Source organism: Prionailurus bengalensis, chromosome D2 (assembly GCF_016509475.1).
Source record: "Prionailurus bengalensis isolate Pbe53 chromosome D2, Fcat_Pben_1.1_paternal_pri, whole genome shotgun sequence".
Lineage (NCBI taxonomy): Eukaryota > Metazoa > Chordata > Mammalia > Carnivora > Felidae > Prionailurus > Prionailurus bengalensis.
In genome coordinates, this window is record NC_057351.1 from 39,504,380 (window position 1) to 39,518,764 (window position 14,385).

General features: G+C 54.6%; 1 protein-coding gene across 2 annotated transcripts in view; it reads left to right on the forward strand.

Moving 5' to 3' along the window:
* The window catches only part of TSPAN14 (tetraspanin 14), a 57,462-nt gene extending 49,586 nt beyond the window's left edge, over positions 1 to 7,876 (forward strand). For both annotated transcript variants that reach the window (XM_043596732.1, XM_043596733.1), the window contains exons 6-9: positions 1,498 to 1,623; positions 2,804 to 2,848; positions 4,900 to 5,019; positions 6,067 to 7,876. In XM_043596732.1, coding sequence (XP_043452667.1) covers positions 1,498 to 1,623; positions 2,804 to 2,848; positions 4,900 to 5,019; positions 6,067 to 6,138 — 363 coding nt within the window. In that variant the 3' untranslated portion in view covers positions 6,139 to 7,876. The remainder of the gene's footprint in view (positions 1 to 1,497; positions 1,624 to 2,803; positions 2,849 to 4,899; positions 5,020 to 6,066) is intronic.
* The last annotated feature ends 6,509 nt before the right edge of the window (positions 7,877 to 14,385 follow it).

Genomic DNA, 14,385 nt, shown 5'->3' on the forward strand with positions numbered 1-14,385 from the left:
TGCCTGGAGGAAACTTCCCCAGATGGAGAGGAATGTAACCTCCCTGGAACATGTCTCCAGGGGGGTGTCTAAGCTGTCCCAGGCCTTGGCCTTTACTCCATCTGGCATTCAGTCCCCTTGTGTGCAGCCACACCTGGAGGCTTGGAGCACAGCCATCCCCACCCTGGGAAGAACCTATTCCCCACGGCCAAGCCTATGCAGGGCTGTTGTTTGATCTGTCTGTGCTCTGCCAGAAAACCTCGCTTCCTCAGGGACTTCGTATGGAACGCTCTGGTTCTGAGAAGAGAATAATCAAGAAAGCATTAAAAATAACCATAGTCTACTCTCACGTTAACTAAGACTTGTTTACCCCCATGTCATGTGTCCTGGGATCCGGCAAAACCCATTGATGTGACCAGAAGCCCTTCCTGTGTTGTAATAGTGGCCTGCGTTCGTCTGCAAGGTCACATCCCAGCCATTTCCTACTGTCTGTCCCTCACTGTGCGGTGTTGACGTTGTCACATCGCCGCGGGCGTGCCGGTGTCTGTCCCGTGTGCGGGGCACTCTCGCCCTGCACTGGCCTGAAAGACATCGAGGTGGTCGCCCCTGCCGCCCTTGCAAATTCTTGAAAATCAATTATCCGGAGGGATTCGGTACATCACAGAGCTTCCTCACCGTGAAATACACGGTGATCGTTAAAGCAGCTGGAACCACGGCAGAGTGAGGGTGGGGGACATAGGATTTCATCTTAGACATAAAGACAACCAGAATTCCTGGTTGTGTGTGCGTTGCGATCACCGCCACACCCACGTCAGCAATAAGGACACGTGTAAAAACAGAATCTGCTCTCGGTTTGGGATGCCGTCGACCTCACCGTGCTGTTTTCCGTATGTTTGGTTTTATGTTTTTTTTTTAGACGAGTGGGGATGGTCTTTGCGAGAACACCAGATAATGGGGGCTGGTGGGGAGGCGAGGGCAGAGACCCCAGGTCAGGGGCCGACCCCAGTCACAGTTCTGTCCTTGGGAGTAGACGTCCAGCAGCTGTTTTTTGTAAAGAGGCACACAAAGGAACTAGGGCCAGCTTGGAAATTTCCTTGGGAGGAAGACACACTCACTGCCCACAAGGAGGGATTCCCTCTCTGGCACCCCCCCCACCCCCACCCCGGAGAACTATGGCAGAGGGACTATGGCCTCAGGAGAGTGAGGACTCTGCTCTGGGCTGAGGGGAGATAAGGGGGAAGGTCCAGGGGAGGAGGGTCTGGACCTGAGTGCCGTGCCGAGGTGAGGGGGAGCCAGTCATGCATGTTGGGATCATGGCCAAGGTTTCCTGGTTTCCTTCATAAAGGGCTACTTGGGTCACCACGCTGGGCATCTCAGTGCATGCGGGAGGTCAGTGGGGCGGGCCTTGATTTCTCCGTGTTACATGGAGGTGCACTTAACCTCTCATGTCTGCTACCCTGTGGGCGGCCACAACCCCAGCTCAGAGCCCGTGATGGCTCTCTGCTTTTGTGATCACAGAACCAGTGCTGCGGTGCCTATGGCCCTGAAGACTGGGACCTCAACGTCTATTTCAATTGCAGCGGCGCCAGCTACAGCCGCGAGAAGTGTGGGGTGCCCTTCTCCTGCTGCGTGCCGGACCCTGCGGTGAGTCGGCCTGCCCGGGGCGCGTGGAGCGGTTCCTGACTCAGTCTGAAGAGAGTGCCCTGCGCTCTGTCCATGCACCACTGCTCTGAAATCCTCTGTGTAAAAGTCCCAGGAGTGTTTTTGCATGGCCCACCTGGCTCTCGTCTTCTGAGTGAGGCAGGAGAAAACCAGTAGTGTCCCTCCCTCGAGGGGCTGTCACTCAGGGTGCCTGGACAAAATGCTACGAGCGTGGTGAGCCCTGGGCCGCGCTCCTCACTGTTCTCTGGAGAAAACTTTGCCCAGTGCACGGAAGCCCACGGGGGCGGTGGGCAGTACTCACCATCTGGGCGTGGTGGAGAATTCTCTCCTTTTCTTTCTTCTTCACCTGTTTCCATTCCCTGTCCGTGGCCCTGGTCCCTGGGTTCCAGAAATGGGGGCTCCTGGGGGTGACCTGTGAAGGAGCACCGAATGTTTGCATGAACTGAGCCTGAGAAGAACTGAGTCTTTCACAGCTCTGGGTGCACTGGTACTGGGTGTGTGTGCCTGGTACTGGGCCCCGGGACTCCCAAGCAGGCAGGGCATCCTCGCGACCACATGGCCGACGCCCCCAGCCCAGGAGAGGCTCCGGTGTGCTGAGGTTGCACGGCCAGCGCCTGAGGTCTCCACTGTGACGGCGAAATATCGAGCAAGTGGAACTCTGACCCCTTAGCGCAGGCATTGGCAAACTATGACCATGACCCGTGGTCTGGCCTGCTCTGTGTTTTCGGGTGATCTGTGAGCCAGGAATGGTTTCAGCCATTTTCAAATGGTTGAAAATCAATAAAAGCAGGATAATATTTTGTGGCAGGCGAAAGTTGTATGAAATTGAAGTTTCAGTGTCCATAATAAATGAAGTTTTATTGAAAGACGGCCATACGCATTCCTCTGTATATCGTCAACATCTTCTTTCCTGCTACGAGAGCAGAGTTGTTGAGTAGTTGCTACGTAGGCGGGTCGGAAATAATGATCTAGCCCTTCACACGTAGTTTGGCAACCTTTGTCCTAGCATGAAAGGTTACTTGGCATCGGGATTGCAGGCCATGAGCTATGGTGGAATTTGTACAGGTGTTTGCTGATATTTGGTTGTGACTTTTCTAGAGCGTTCTACCACTGGCTTCTCAAGAGAACAAAAATGACCAGTGTTTTTCTGCTTTTCTTACAGCAAAAAGTTGTGAACACGCAGTGCGGATATGATGTCAGGACCCAGGTGAGCGCCTATGCATACAACTTTGAGTTTGTCAGGTTTATCCCCTATGGTCCAACTTCCTGATTTAGCACAAGTGCAAATTGGAGTGAGGAATCTAGGGGAGGTGCCATCTAAGCTGGGAACCAGCTGAAGAGCCTCCTTCGCTGATGGCAGGACTCACGGGAACGGTGATGGGCATGATGCCAAGCCCCAGCAACCGCGGTCACGAAATCTAGCAGCTGCTGCATGAGGGGAAAGAGATCAGATGGAAGTTTTGGGAACAAACGCTAACATTTGTTAATGGCTCCTTGGAGTCCCAGAAGGTGTCTGTCATATAGGAGTTCGAGCACATGGCTTGGCTTAGCCGCCGTGTAGAGGCGGTGGTGATAATATGGAGGGAGACGGGTCTCGGGGCGGGAGAAAGGCTCAGTCCTCCAGAGCCTTCTTCAGGCCACAGCGGGTGTGCACTTGGATGTGAAGAGAAGGGAGTCTCCCCTTTACCTCCCCCCAGACCTTGCTCAGTGGCCTTTGGTGATATGGATGACTGTTGTTCTGGAGGGTGGATCTTGGGGAGTCCATAGGCACCCCTCCTGTTGGCCATGGACACTAGGTTGGGAGGTCTGAAGCCCCTTCCACAGTGGCCTCCATTGCATAGGGATGGGCCTGTTCCCCACATTGTCAGTTTCAATGCCGCTTGCAGGGGGGTCCAGGGCTGTGATAATCAGGTACCACAGACGGTGCCTTGAACAATGAAGATTTGTCTTCTTGGAACTCTGGAGGTTAGAAGTCCAAGATCAAGGTGTGGAAAGGGTTGGTCAGAAGCCTCTCTCCTTGGCTTGTAGGTGGCTGTCTCCTGTGTGTGTCCCCACATGGTCTTCCCTCTGTGTCTTTTGGTGTCCTGATCTCTTTTTATAAGGAGACACCAGTCATATTGGATTATGGCCCACCCTGATAACTTCATTTCAATGTATTCCACCCCCCCTGCTTTTTTTCATATGGTATTTGTCTTTCTCTGACATATTTTGCTTAGCATAATACTCTAGCTCCATCCACATTGTTACAAATGGCAAGATTTCATTCTTTTTTATGGCTGAGTAATATTCCAATTATATGGATGTATAGATATACGTATCTGTCTTTTATACATAACTATTTACGTATGTTTTTCCTCAGATCTAGGATTAGGGTTCGGTTTCAGGCCAAAATAATGGTTAGGGTTGGGGTTAGGGGCATTGTGAGGGTATGTGCAGTTCAGAGACCTCACCAGATGGTTAGTTTAGGGCTAGGGTTAAGGTAAGGGTTACGAGTTATATTACCTCTTTAAACACCCTGTCTCCAAATGCAGTCACATTCTGAGGGCTTGATGGTTAGGACTTCAATATCTGAATTTTAGGGGGCCACAGGTCAGCCCCTACCACCGCTGAAATGAATGACTTTTCCATCATCGTTGCTATGGGTGAGGCTGTATGTGGGTGGGTGGGGGTGAGGGCGTGCTGTGTGTGCTGTGGAGACATCCTGTGTGCCTACTGAGCCTCCACTAGGGGTCAGTATTGGAAGGCACCCCTTTGCTTATGACTGTTCCTGCTGGCTCTGGCTCGAGGAGCCAAGCTTCCCTGGGTGGGGGCCACACCGTGGGAAGCCACGGCCCCCTCCTTCTCCAGCCAACTCCTCTGACTCCGAAGGTGCCGAACATCCTTCCAGTTTTCTCTTTAAAGGCTTGTCTTCCTTCTCGGAGCCTTCAGGCCCCTCCCTGCCCTTCCAGTGTGGGCTCTGGAGGGGTGCCAAACCAGTCTGTCTTTCAGTCTGGGGAGGCCCTGACAGGAGTGGGTGCAGGCCACCGCCGGGGAGTCTTCGGTTGGGCAGGGTAAAAAATGCAAACTGCCCGAGGAGGGGGCAGAGACCGAGGCAGGCAGGTGCGTTTCTCCCGGAGAGTTCTGTTTGTCCTTGGCACCTGCCTTGCAGCACCTTGGCTCCCACCGAGCTTCGCCCTGCCTGCGACAGGAGCCCTATGGGGAGCCGGGGTGGGGACGTCCGGCGTGTGTTGGGCTCAGGTCAGTGGTGTTTCCCTGCAGCTGAAGAGCAAGTGGGACGAGTCCATCTTCACAAAAGGGTGCATCCAGGCACTGGAGGGCTGGCTTCCACGCAATATTTACATCGTGGCCGGCGTCTTTATCGCCATCTCCCTGCTACAGGTGCGTTCTCCCTGCCCTTTGTGGCTTCCTTTGTCCTTGTGGGCTGTGCCTGTTCGTTTGAACCAGATTTTAGGCCTGGAAAGACTTTGGTGGCCAGGCAGTGAGCAGGCTGGCTCGTGGCTGCCGGGAGAACGGGTGGGGGAAAGCCAAGAACTCAGCGCATCAGAGAAACCAGGAGTTCCCCGGGGTGCCCAGGGCTTGGGAAGAGACGCTGGCAGCTCCCAGGTGGCCTCTGGGGCGGCTGCTGCTCCTGTGTGGAAAGTGCATTGTTTAGAAAATGTTTGGCTCTGACATTGCCATGAAGAGGGTGACTGAAGTGGCCCTGGGGCCGCCAGCTGTCCACACACTCCTTCCTCCTTCATTCCGCGAGTGTGTGTTGAATGATCTCAAAGGGAAGCTTAGACACAGAAGCATCTAGAAGAGGAAAGAACAAATGTACTTGCAAAACAAGCAAAGAAGTCAGACTTCAGAAAGGCTGGCTCATCGAATCCAAACCATAATGAGAATTTAAAGGGGAAATAAAAAGCAACATTCTGAAGGTCTCTGAGTTCACATTCGTCTGTTTCTGGTAGAAAAACAGTCTTCCCGCCTGATTACGCCGGTCACCAAGGTCAGATATCAGCACAGCTAAAATCAGGGAGAACCTTGTTTTTATTATGAAATCCAGCTTTACAGGAAATGTCTAGATTTATTGTTTTGAATCAAGTCCAGTCAGGTGGCTCTGTTATTTTAGGTTTAACTTTGGGTACAAAGTGTGTCCCAGCTTATGGGATGTGACGTGCGTGGTCATGTTGGAGGCACAGTGAACTGTCCGTCTTGCTTCTGTGGTGCCTGCCGTTGACCCCTTCTAGGCCCTTAATATAGCAAAGTAGACCTCAGGGCTCCGTTTTTACTGGTGGGCTGGTCTTGTTTGTCTCTCTGCCGTGTCCTGAGCGTCTGCAGAGTGGACGTGGGACTGATGTGCATGGCAGGGCCCGCCTTGCCCTCTGCACCTGCCCGCCCCCATCGGGCCCCACCGCTGACAGCCTCTGCCGGCTTTGCTTTCAGATATTTGGCATCTTCCTGGCGAAGACCTTGATCTCGGACATTGAGGCCGTGAAGGCAGGCCATCACTTCTGAGGGACAGAGGTGAGCAAGCAGAGCTGAGCCACGCCGTGGAGGCCAGAGCCCTTCCCCATTGTCACCTCCGTGTCCAGAGGGAGGAAGTGGATGCACCCAGCCAGAGCCGGAGCCCTGTCTTCGGCATCAGCGTGACATGACCTCTCTGCTTCTGTTTGCTGGTGCTGAAGGCTGAGGGCCCCCCCCCCTAACCCGCACAAACTTGTGACCGAGACGCTCTCCCCCCGCCACCACTTGGGGTCTACCCAGAGACGGAGAACGTGTCTTTAAGCGGGGCTGGTGACTGAGGGACAGAAGGTTCCTGTGGCTGTGAAGGGGGCCTGACTCAGTTCTCCTGGAGACTGACTCTGTCTGCGGGGCACCCTGACCGCCCCACTCATGTTATCGGTGCCGGCCCGGAGGGCAGCCATCTGCTGTGAGTGGGACATGGGTGGGGGGGGGGGGTGGACCAGAAGACACGGACAAGGCTTCTCCCAGCAGCAGAAGGGTGCTGCCTGTAATTGGGGAGGGGAAGGGACACAAGTGGACCGTGCCAGCGGAGCCTGTGGTGTCTGCACGACTTGGGGATGTTTGCAGGATCCTCAGCCACGTTCAAGTAAGCCTGAGCCATGTGTGGACCGGTGCCACGGAGGACCTCCTCTGCCGCCCCTTCCAGGGCAGGAACCGCCCCTCGTCTCAATAGCATTATGCCCAGATGGCACGGGGGCATGGGCAGGGTTCTCCTCTGAGAGTCGGCTCTTCTTTTCTTAAAGCGTGTAAATAGTTTATTTATAGGGATAAGAATGTTCTCACACCATTTCTTCATTTCCTCTGGCATTCCCTCTAAGCAGCCTTACGCGGTGTCTGGGACTGAAGCCATCCCTTTCAGTTCCTTTGAGTGTCTCAAGACCCGACCCCATCAGCTTCTCCTTTTCATCCCTAATGACCCAGGTGCACACACGCGCTCCCCCTTCCTCCGTGCACCCCCAGCACACACGCACCCGCGCCCCTCCCCTGCTTGGCCTCACTGTCTTCTGGTCTTGGTGCTACTGAAACTGTCATCCGGAACTTGAATCCTGACCTCCCCCCCTCCCCGCTGCGAGGCCGAGGAGCCCCAGCCTGAGAGAGCCGGCCCGGAACCTTTGACCAGGGCAGCTTTCGAGGCCACGTGGTCAGGGCCGCTGGCCGGCCTGGCATTTGCCTCCCCCTGGAGTGAATCTAGCCCGGCTCCTGCGTGGAGCCGCAGACCCCAGCCTGCAGCTATGTAGAAGCTCGGGATGGTTTTTTTTTTTTTTTCCTCCCCTAACTTTTGTGATGACCTCCCCCCACTGTCCCCAAACAGGATATCTGTGGTGACCGTGTCTACCCTTCCTGGCAGGGCTATCCTGGGGCTTGCTCTTGGAAATGAAGTCTGTCTGATGTACTGAATGGTCCCCCCCCACCCGCCAGGGACAGCTGGGGCATTTGTGCATCTCTGGGCTACTTTCTAACGCTTCTCTGGATCTCGTGCCCGTTCTGTCCTCATCGTTCAGGGATCGAGTGCTACCTTCACTGACTCGCAGAAGTGTACATGCTAGTGTGGTGTATCCTGGTGGGTGTTTGTTGATGATGTTATGATACAGTTTTTTTGTTGTTGCTGTTGTTGTTTTTTTTACAGTTTTCTCTGTAGACTAGAGGAAGAAGGATGCTTGTGTTTTCAGGAAGTGTAATGCTTTTCTTTGACCGCCAAACTCTTTTATGGAATATATCTTTGTATTAATGCTGTTGTCTTGGCTGTTTGTGTTTTGGGTGACATCATGATGGCATTAAGTACCTCTGTGGTAAGCTCGGCTGCTGAGGGAACCAGGGGGATTGGGTGTGGCTGGGCACGGACAGGATGGTGGACGGTAAAGCCAGTTTATGGTTGGCACCGTCTGAAATAACTTCTGTCAAGTGATTTTTTTAGATTTTTTTCTAAGGTTTATGTACCTTGAGAGTGTGAGCGAGCACAAGTGGGGGAGGGGCAGGGAGAGAGAGAGAATCCCAAGTGGGTTCCACGCTCTGCGCTGAGCCCACGTGGGGCTCGATCTTACAAACCGATCACGACCTGAGCCAAAATCAAGAGTCAGACACTGAACTGACTGAGCCACCCAGGCACCCTGTGATTTTTTAGATTCTGTGTGCCGCTTTCAGTCATCCTTTGTGTGGAGGTTATAACCGGAATGAGCTGGCCTGTGGCTTGCTTACAGTGAGAGGCAGAGCTTTGACTCTGTAGAGCCAGGAGAAAAAGCATTAGGCTCTCTCTGTGCCGCCCCCCGGCAGCACGATCCAGGCAAACGCACTTGGGGACGCTCGGTCGGAATCTGGGCACTGCTGTCCTGGACCCGCTGGCCCGTCTGTGAAGGGTGAGCAGCATTGCCCACCTGGCCACGTACCTCTGACCCATCCTGCCCTGGGGGAGACGGTGACGCCAGACCCTCGATGCCGGCGCGTGGACACCCAGGAGCGATGGCGCCTGCCACCCCATCTGTCCAGGTCGACCTGGCGGCTGGACCCCTTGTGAGTCTCTACAGGTCACAGCCCAGTTCAGGGGGAAGTCTGGCCATGACTTTTCAAAGTTCAGTTTGGTTTTTGACTAGCTTACAAAACTCTTTGGCCATTTCAGCCATCTCCTCGGCCTCGGGGTAGCTGGATGAGAGAAGAGAAAGGAAACCAGGGGAAGTGGTGCATGCGTGGCGGTCTCCAGTGAACTGGAAACGACTTGTACGAAGCCACAGCGCAGCCTCCTGGTCATTCCCCGCACAGCCTACTCACTCCCTGCCCTGCCACGCTGCGTAGAGGCCGGTGTGACCTCTGCACTCCCCCTCTTAGCCCCCATATACTCCCACTTTAAGGTTTCCGGGTCTTTCCTTGTCCTTCCTGTGCCCCCTCCTGCTCACACCGTTGCAGGACTTCGCTGCGTTATTTTTTTTCCCACCTCATCTCCCTTGCACACCATTTCTTACATGTTTCCCCATCTCAGAAAGCTTGCCTTGGCCCCCTTGCCTTCCTTCCTTTCCTTCCCCTCCCCACCACTCCCTTCCTTGACTGCGAGCCCAGGCACCAGACTCCACTGGCCTCTGCGGCTCCCGGCACTCTGGACCAGCCCCTTCTCAACATCCTCCGCTTCTGTGGCCCAGGCTCGCCAGGTCTCTGACCCCCTCCTGCCCATTCTCGTCACACCTCCAGCCAGCCTCGCCTGCCACTGCCCAGCTCACCAGTCTCCGGGCGTTCCCACTACCCAAAGGGCAGGGCTGGGAGCTGAGCAGGAAAACCATCTGTGCTGGTGCGTGGGAAGCCTGTGCTCCGTTTCCCCGCATGAATGACGAAACATTAATGGGTCCTGGAACACAGGAAGTGCTCTGGGTACTTAACAGTTAAAAAACTCATTCAGTCACCAGAACAGCTCTGAGGAAGCCATTTTTGTGCCCGACATATGAGACTCTGAGAAAGGAGAGTTCCTTTTGAGGATCTGGAAGGTCTGGATTCAGACTCTGGAAACCTGCCCCCCAGAACCCGTACCTATTAAAATAGGCTTGGTGTCTACCAGCCCCGACTTCTGAATGTCTGGCTGAATGTCCGACTCCTGCTGAGCAAAACCACACCAAGGGCAAGCCCGGAAAGGAGCAGTTTCCTGAAGATTGCCCAAACTAGCGGGGCTCTGTCATAGGTCAACAGGCGTTTGGACGAGGCAGGGGAGTGCTCGCTCATGCTTCCACACCTGGATTTGGGAGAATGTGGTGCTCAGCCTTATGTAAGTACAGGTCTTCCAGGTGCTCGGCCCCACCTTGCCCCCGAGGCCCTGGCCATGGGCAGCAGGCTCCCTTCTCTGTAAGGCCAGAGCTGCTCCGCCCAACAGGCCCACAGAGGGCTTTCTGTGCCGGGCAGTGAGGCATCGGACATGGCCTTCTCTCCAAGGGATACTACGTGGGAGCTGCTGCTGGGGTGGTAATGGGCATGCATGAGTGTAGGCCTCTGCGATCTTAGGGAGCCCGGGGGGGAGAGCTTCCCAGAAGAGGAGGCTGGGTCAGAGCCAGCAGAGAAGGGAAGGCCTCAGTCTCGGTAGCCGGGGCCACCTGCTCGCTCCCGGTCAGCAGCACCGGAGCACGGACTGCAGAGTCAGGGAGAAAGGGGAGGTGCTTTGCAGCGGTCCCAGCACCCAAGGCACCCTCCTGTCCTAGGAAGGTCCTGCCCAGGCACCAATTGCTTGGCCCTGTCACCTGGAGGTGTGGTGCCTTCAGCTGTACCGGCTGAGTGGAATGGCTGTGTGACCTTCCCGGGTGGGCGTTTCCAGCTCTAGGGTCCCGCCTGGTGTCTGGCCACAGGGCCACAGGGTTGTCTGCCCCTAAACTGTGGTGACTTGTCCCAAATGATGGATCTTGGTAAAGATGCTTCCACAGGCTTGTGTCTGTTCCTCAAGAGGTTGCTGCCTGGCCTTCCAGGGCTGACTGGTCCTCCTGCGGTTCTCATTCGTCCGGGCGCTCTCTAATCCAGAGAACCGGATACCTTTGGCGCCATTTTGGCTCTTTGGGAACTCAGTGAGACTTGGCGTTTCCTCCTCTGAGGCTGCAGTGGAAAGGTATGTTCATCCTCAGGGTGCTTTTGGAGTCTCCGGGGTGACCCAGGGAAACCCGCAATGGGCGGTGTAGAATAAGGACTGTGGAATAACTTAGAAAAAGTCAAGGCTGCCTGTAAGTGGATACTGGCCTGGTAAAGTTACCAATTTTAGCCCAGCTTTGGAGGAGGAGGAAAATAAAGCAGAACTCACAAAGGTCTGAGACCATTATTTCTTCATTCCGCTTTCTTCCTGTGCTCTGCATCTCGTATTTCCGCAGGGGCTTCAAAGGCATGGTTTAATAACTAGCAAAATAAATGATCACCTTGGACTATACTTTTATCACCTCCCACGACTTTAAAACTAGTCATCGTGTGTGTGTGTGTGTGTGTGTGTGTGTGTGCGCGCGCGCCACTCTTAAGTACCCTTCCAGAAAATGTTCATGCATGGTCAAGTATCTTTTCTCATACAAATGAGAATCAATTTTATGTAGCATTCACAACTGATTTACCTAATATATCTCAGAAATCTTTGTCCACAAGTGTATGCCCAGCCACGGTGCATTTTCACGCACCGTGAAATGCACTGCCCATCAGGGGACCGCCAGCGTGTGAATGAACCTTGCTCCATCCAGGGGAGTAGGTTTACGGTCACAGGTAACAGAAAACCCAGTTCAAACTGGTTTAAACAATGAGGGGAGGTTTTTGGCTCCTGAAGCTGGAAAGTCCAGAGGTGGGGTGAGTTTCGGGGTTGTTGTGATCCAAGTGGCTCAGTGACGCCGACAGGATCTGGTTTCTTTTATTCTCTCCTGTGCCTTCCATGGTGCCCCCATCACCCAAGGTAGAGGGAGGGAAGACCCGTCAGAGACACCCTCGGGCCTTACTGTCATGGGGACACGGTGGTGAAGCCATTGAGGGAAGGCCCCCCATCCCCACCCCGGGACCCCCTCGACTTGTCCTTCCCACTTAAACCATCGGGCCGGGCGACAGACTCCTGTGGAAGGGGGTGAGCATGGAGGAGGCCGCCAACAGTCATGACGCTTCTGTGGGTAGATGTTTTAGTTGGTGTGGTATTTTGTTACTACAAGGGCTTATAAAAACTCTATGGTATTTTGTTGTTAGAATAACTTCCTAGAAGGGTTTGCAAGAAAAACATGTTTTTAAAGGAGCTTTCCAGGGAGGTGGACTGACATTGTAATGATAGGGTCCTGGGGGCTGGGGCATGCCAGCATGGTCCTGGCTCTGGGTCAGGGGGGCAGATGGAAGGGGGGGTGATTGATGTCTCTCCAAGGACTCCTCCCAGTAAGTAGCCTGTGGCCTTACAACAGCACAAGCTCCATGGAGAGGCCGAGCAAGATGGGCAAGGGAGCCCTAGGCATCCGTCTTTGCCTCGGGAGATGGCTGGTCGTGTGGGAAGTGTTCGTTTTTGGCTGGCATCCTTGTTAAGTGAGGACAAGCACTCAGATTCAGTGCTGTCCCTGAGGTTGCACAGGGAGGGAGCTGCAGAGTCTGGGCAGACACGAGCCTGGCACCTGGCCAGCCTGGCTGAAGCTGTAGGACATGACCTGACGCTTGCGGAGTCGAGGGGCAGCAGCATCTCACTGAATACCCCGGTTCCTCGGGACAGGGTTTCGGGGTCCAGACAGCTCGCTGCCTGGTTGCTGCCCCCTGGCGGCTCGGTGGCTCATGCTCCTGGAGAAGGGCGGTACCCACGCTGGGTGCCGCCTGCCGCTTGGCCACTTCCCCAGAGGCACTTGGTACGTGCCGGGGGCAAAGCCAAGATCCGTGGGGAAGGAAGAGGGGAGGTCTTGGCTCTGTGGGCGTGCATCCCCAGTGGAGACAGGGATGGGTTCCTCCATCTCCCCTGTCTGCCAGGTAATAAAACCAAAGCCATTACGTGAGAGGAGGGGAAATCCTGGACCCGCATTCCTTTGGGTTAGGACCTGTGCTGTGGCAGGAAGAGGCCTGAGCCTGAGTTTGAGTTTGGGCTCAAAAAAACCCCACTAAAACTTAATGCCTTGATCTCTTCATTTGAGAAGTAGAGATGACTACCTTCATGTCACAGGGTGTCCAGGAATATTCAGTTAATTACTGAAGAGCCCTGACTCCCCAGCCACCTACTGTTCACTAGCCATGTGGCTTTGGGCAAGTCACTTAACCTCCTTGGGCCCTTTTTTTCGTAAATGAGGATAATAATACCCCCACACGGGGCTGCCTTGGGGATTAGATGAGGCGGGTAGAGGGTTTTAACGTAGGTCCGGATTACTCGGTGTGTGGCTCCAAAATTACTGCTGACAAGATTATCGAAGGGCAAAGAAGGGCAGTTGCCGTAGCTGCCAGGGCACCCCCGCCCCCACCCCCCAGGCTGAGCTGCCTGTCCTGCCTCTGTCCTGCCGACCCTCTGTCCTGTCAACAACTAGGCTTGGAGGGCCGTAGGGAGGCTCAGCAGGCATTTGGAGGTTAAGGTCTGTTTGCTTCCTGTGCATACAGGTGTGCATACAGGGTGGGGGAGGAGAGGGTGTTGCTTCTTGCCTGGAGTGTGCGTTCTTCTGGAAACCACAACTCCAGAAGTCCCTGGAGCCCCCAGAGGAAGCAGAGCGGCCCTCCCCCTCACAGGGACCGGGGCCCCACGGGAGAGTCAGCCTAGCGGCGCAGCCTGCCCTCAGGGGGCCCAGGAGGGATGACGTGGGCAGAAAGGGGTTCGAGGAGCTTGGGATGGGAACCAGGACAGAGCCCGGAAGCAGTCCTTGCAGGAGATAAAGCCACACACATGGCAGGACGTCGCGTTTGGATGGGCTGGACCCCATCTGGTCCCACTCTGGTAAGAACAGACACCCAGGAAAACTCTGGGACCCGCCGAGGCCTCAGAGCGAGTGGCCGAGGCCAGGAGGCCATCTGTGTCCCTTCCACCTCTGACACGTGAGGGTGTCCTTCCACATGGTGGGGCAGCCTCAGCAGGATGGAAACCAGGAGCCAGGGAGAAGGGATGTGGCTGTGCATGTAAGTCAAGCGCATGGGCCCCTGCTCTGCTTGCTCCCAGGAGATCTTTGCGTCAAAAAACATTCAGCAGCCGTCACCCTCCCTGCCCAGCTGATTCAGCCTCTCTGTGCCTCTGCAAGGCCAGGACTGCCGGCCCTGTTTGTAGATGGTTGTTGGGATGCAGCCATTCATCTGTCTGTGGGGACTGGGCCCAGGTCTTGTGTTTTCTTGTAGTTTTAGATCCTTTTTTTTCCCCCCCTGCTTTCTAAAATCACAGCTGTTGTCCTATATGGAAAGAGATGGAGTGGCCTCTAGGAAGGACTTTGCACCCTGTCCCTGGAGGTATACGAGCCCAGGCTGGATACCTACCTCCTGGTAGGAGTGATACGGGTGGGACTCAGAATGGGTTTTGTGCTGCATGGACCACCACCAGTCTTCCCATCTCTGAGAGAGGCGGTGGTCTTTAGTGTGCCTTTTGCTAGAGATAATCCCCCCCCAAAAGCATTACTTATATAATATTACATATGCACGTATCAAAAATTTTATTTAAACGAGGAAGCTGGTAAGATTAACAGTTCGAAAGAGAAATCACGTAGATCTATATGGAGTAAAGGAATTTTGGGATTGGCTTTTCTTCATTCTCCTACGTACAGTTAGCCACGTCCGTAGACAAGAAGTATTTTGTGTTAACTCATAACTTAGTTGTAAAGCAGCTCA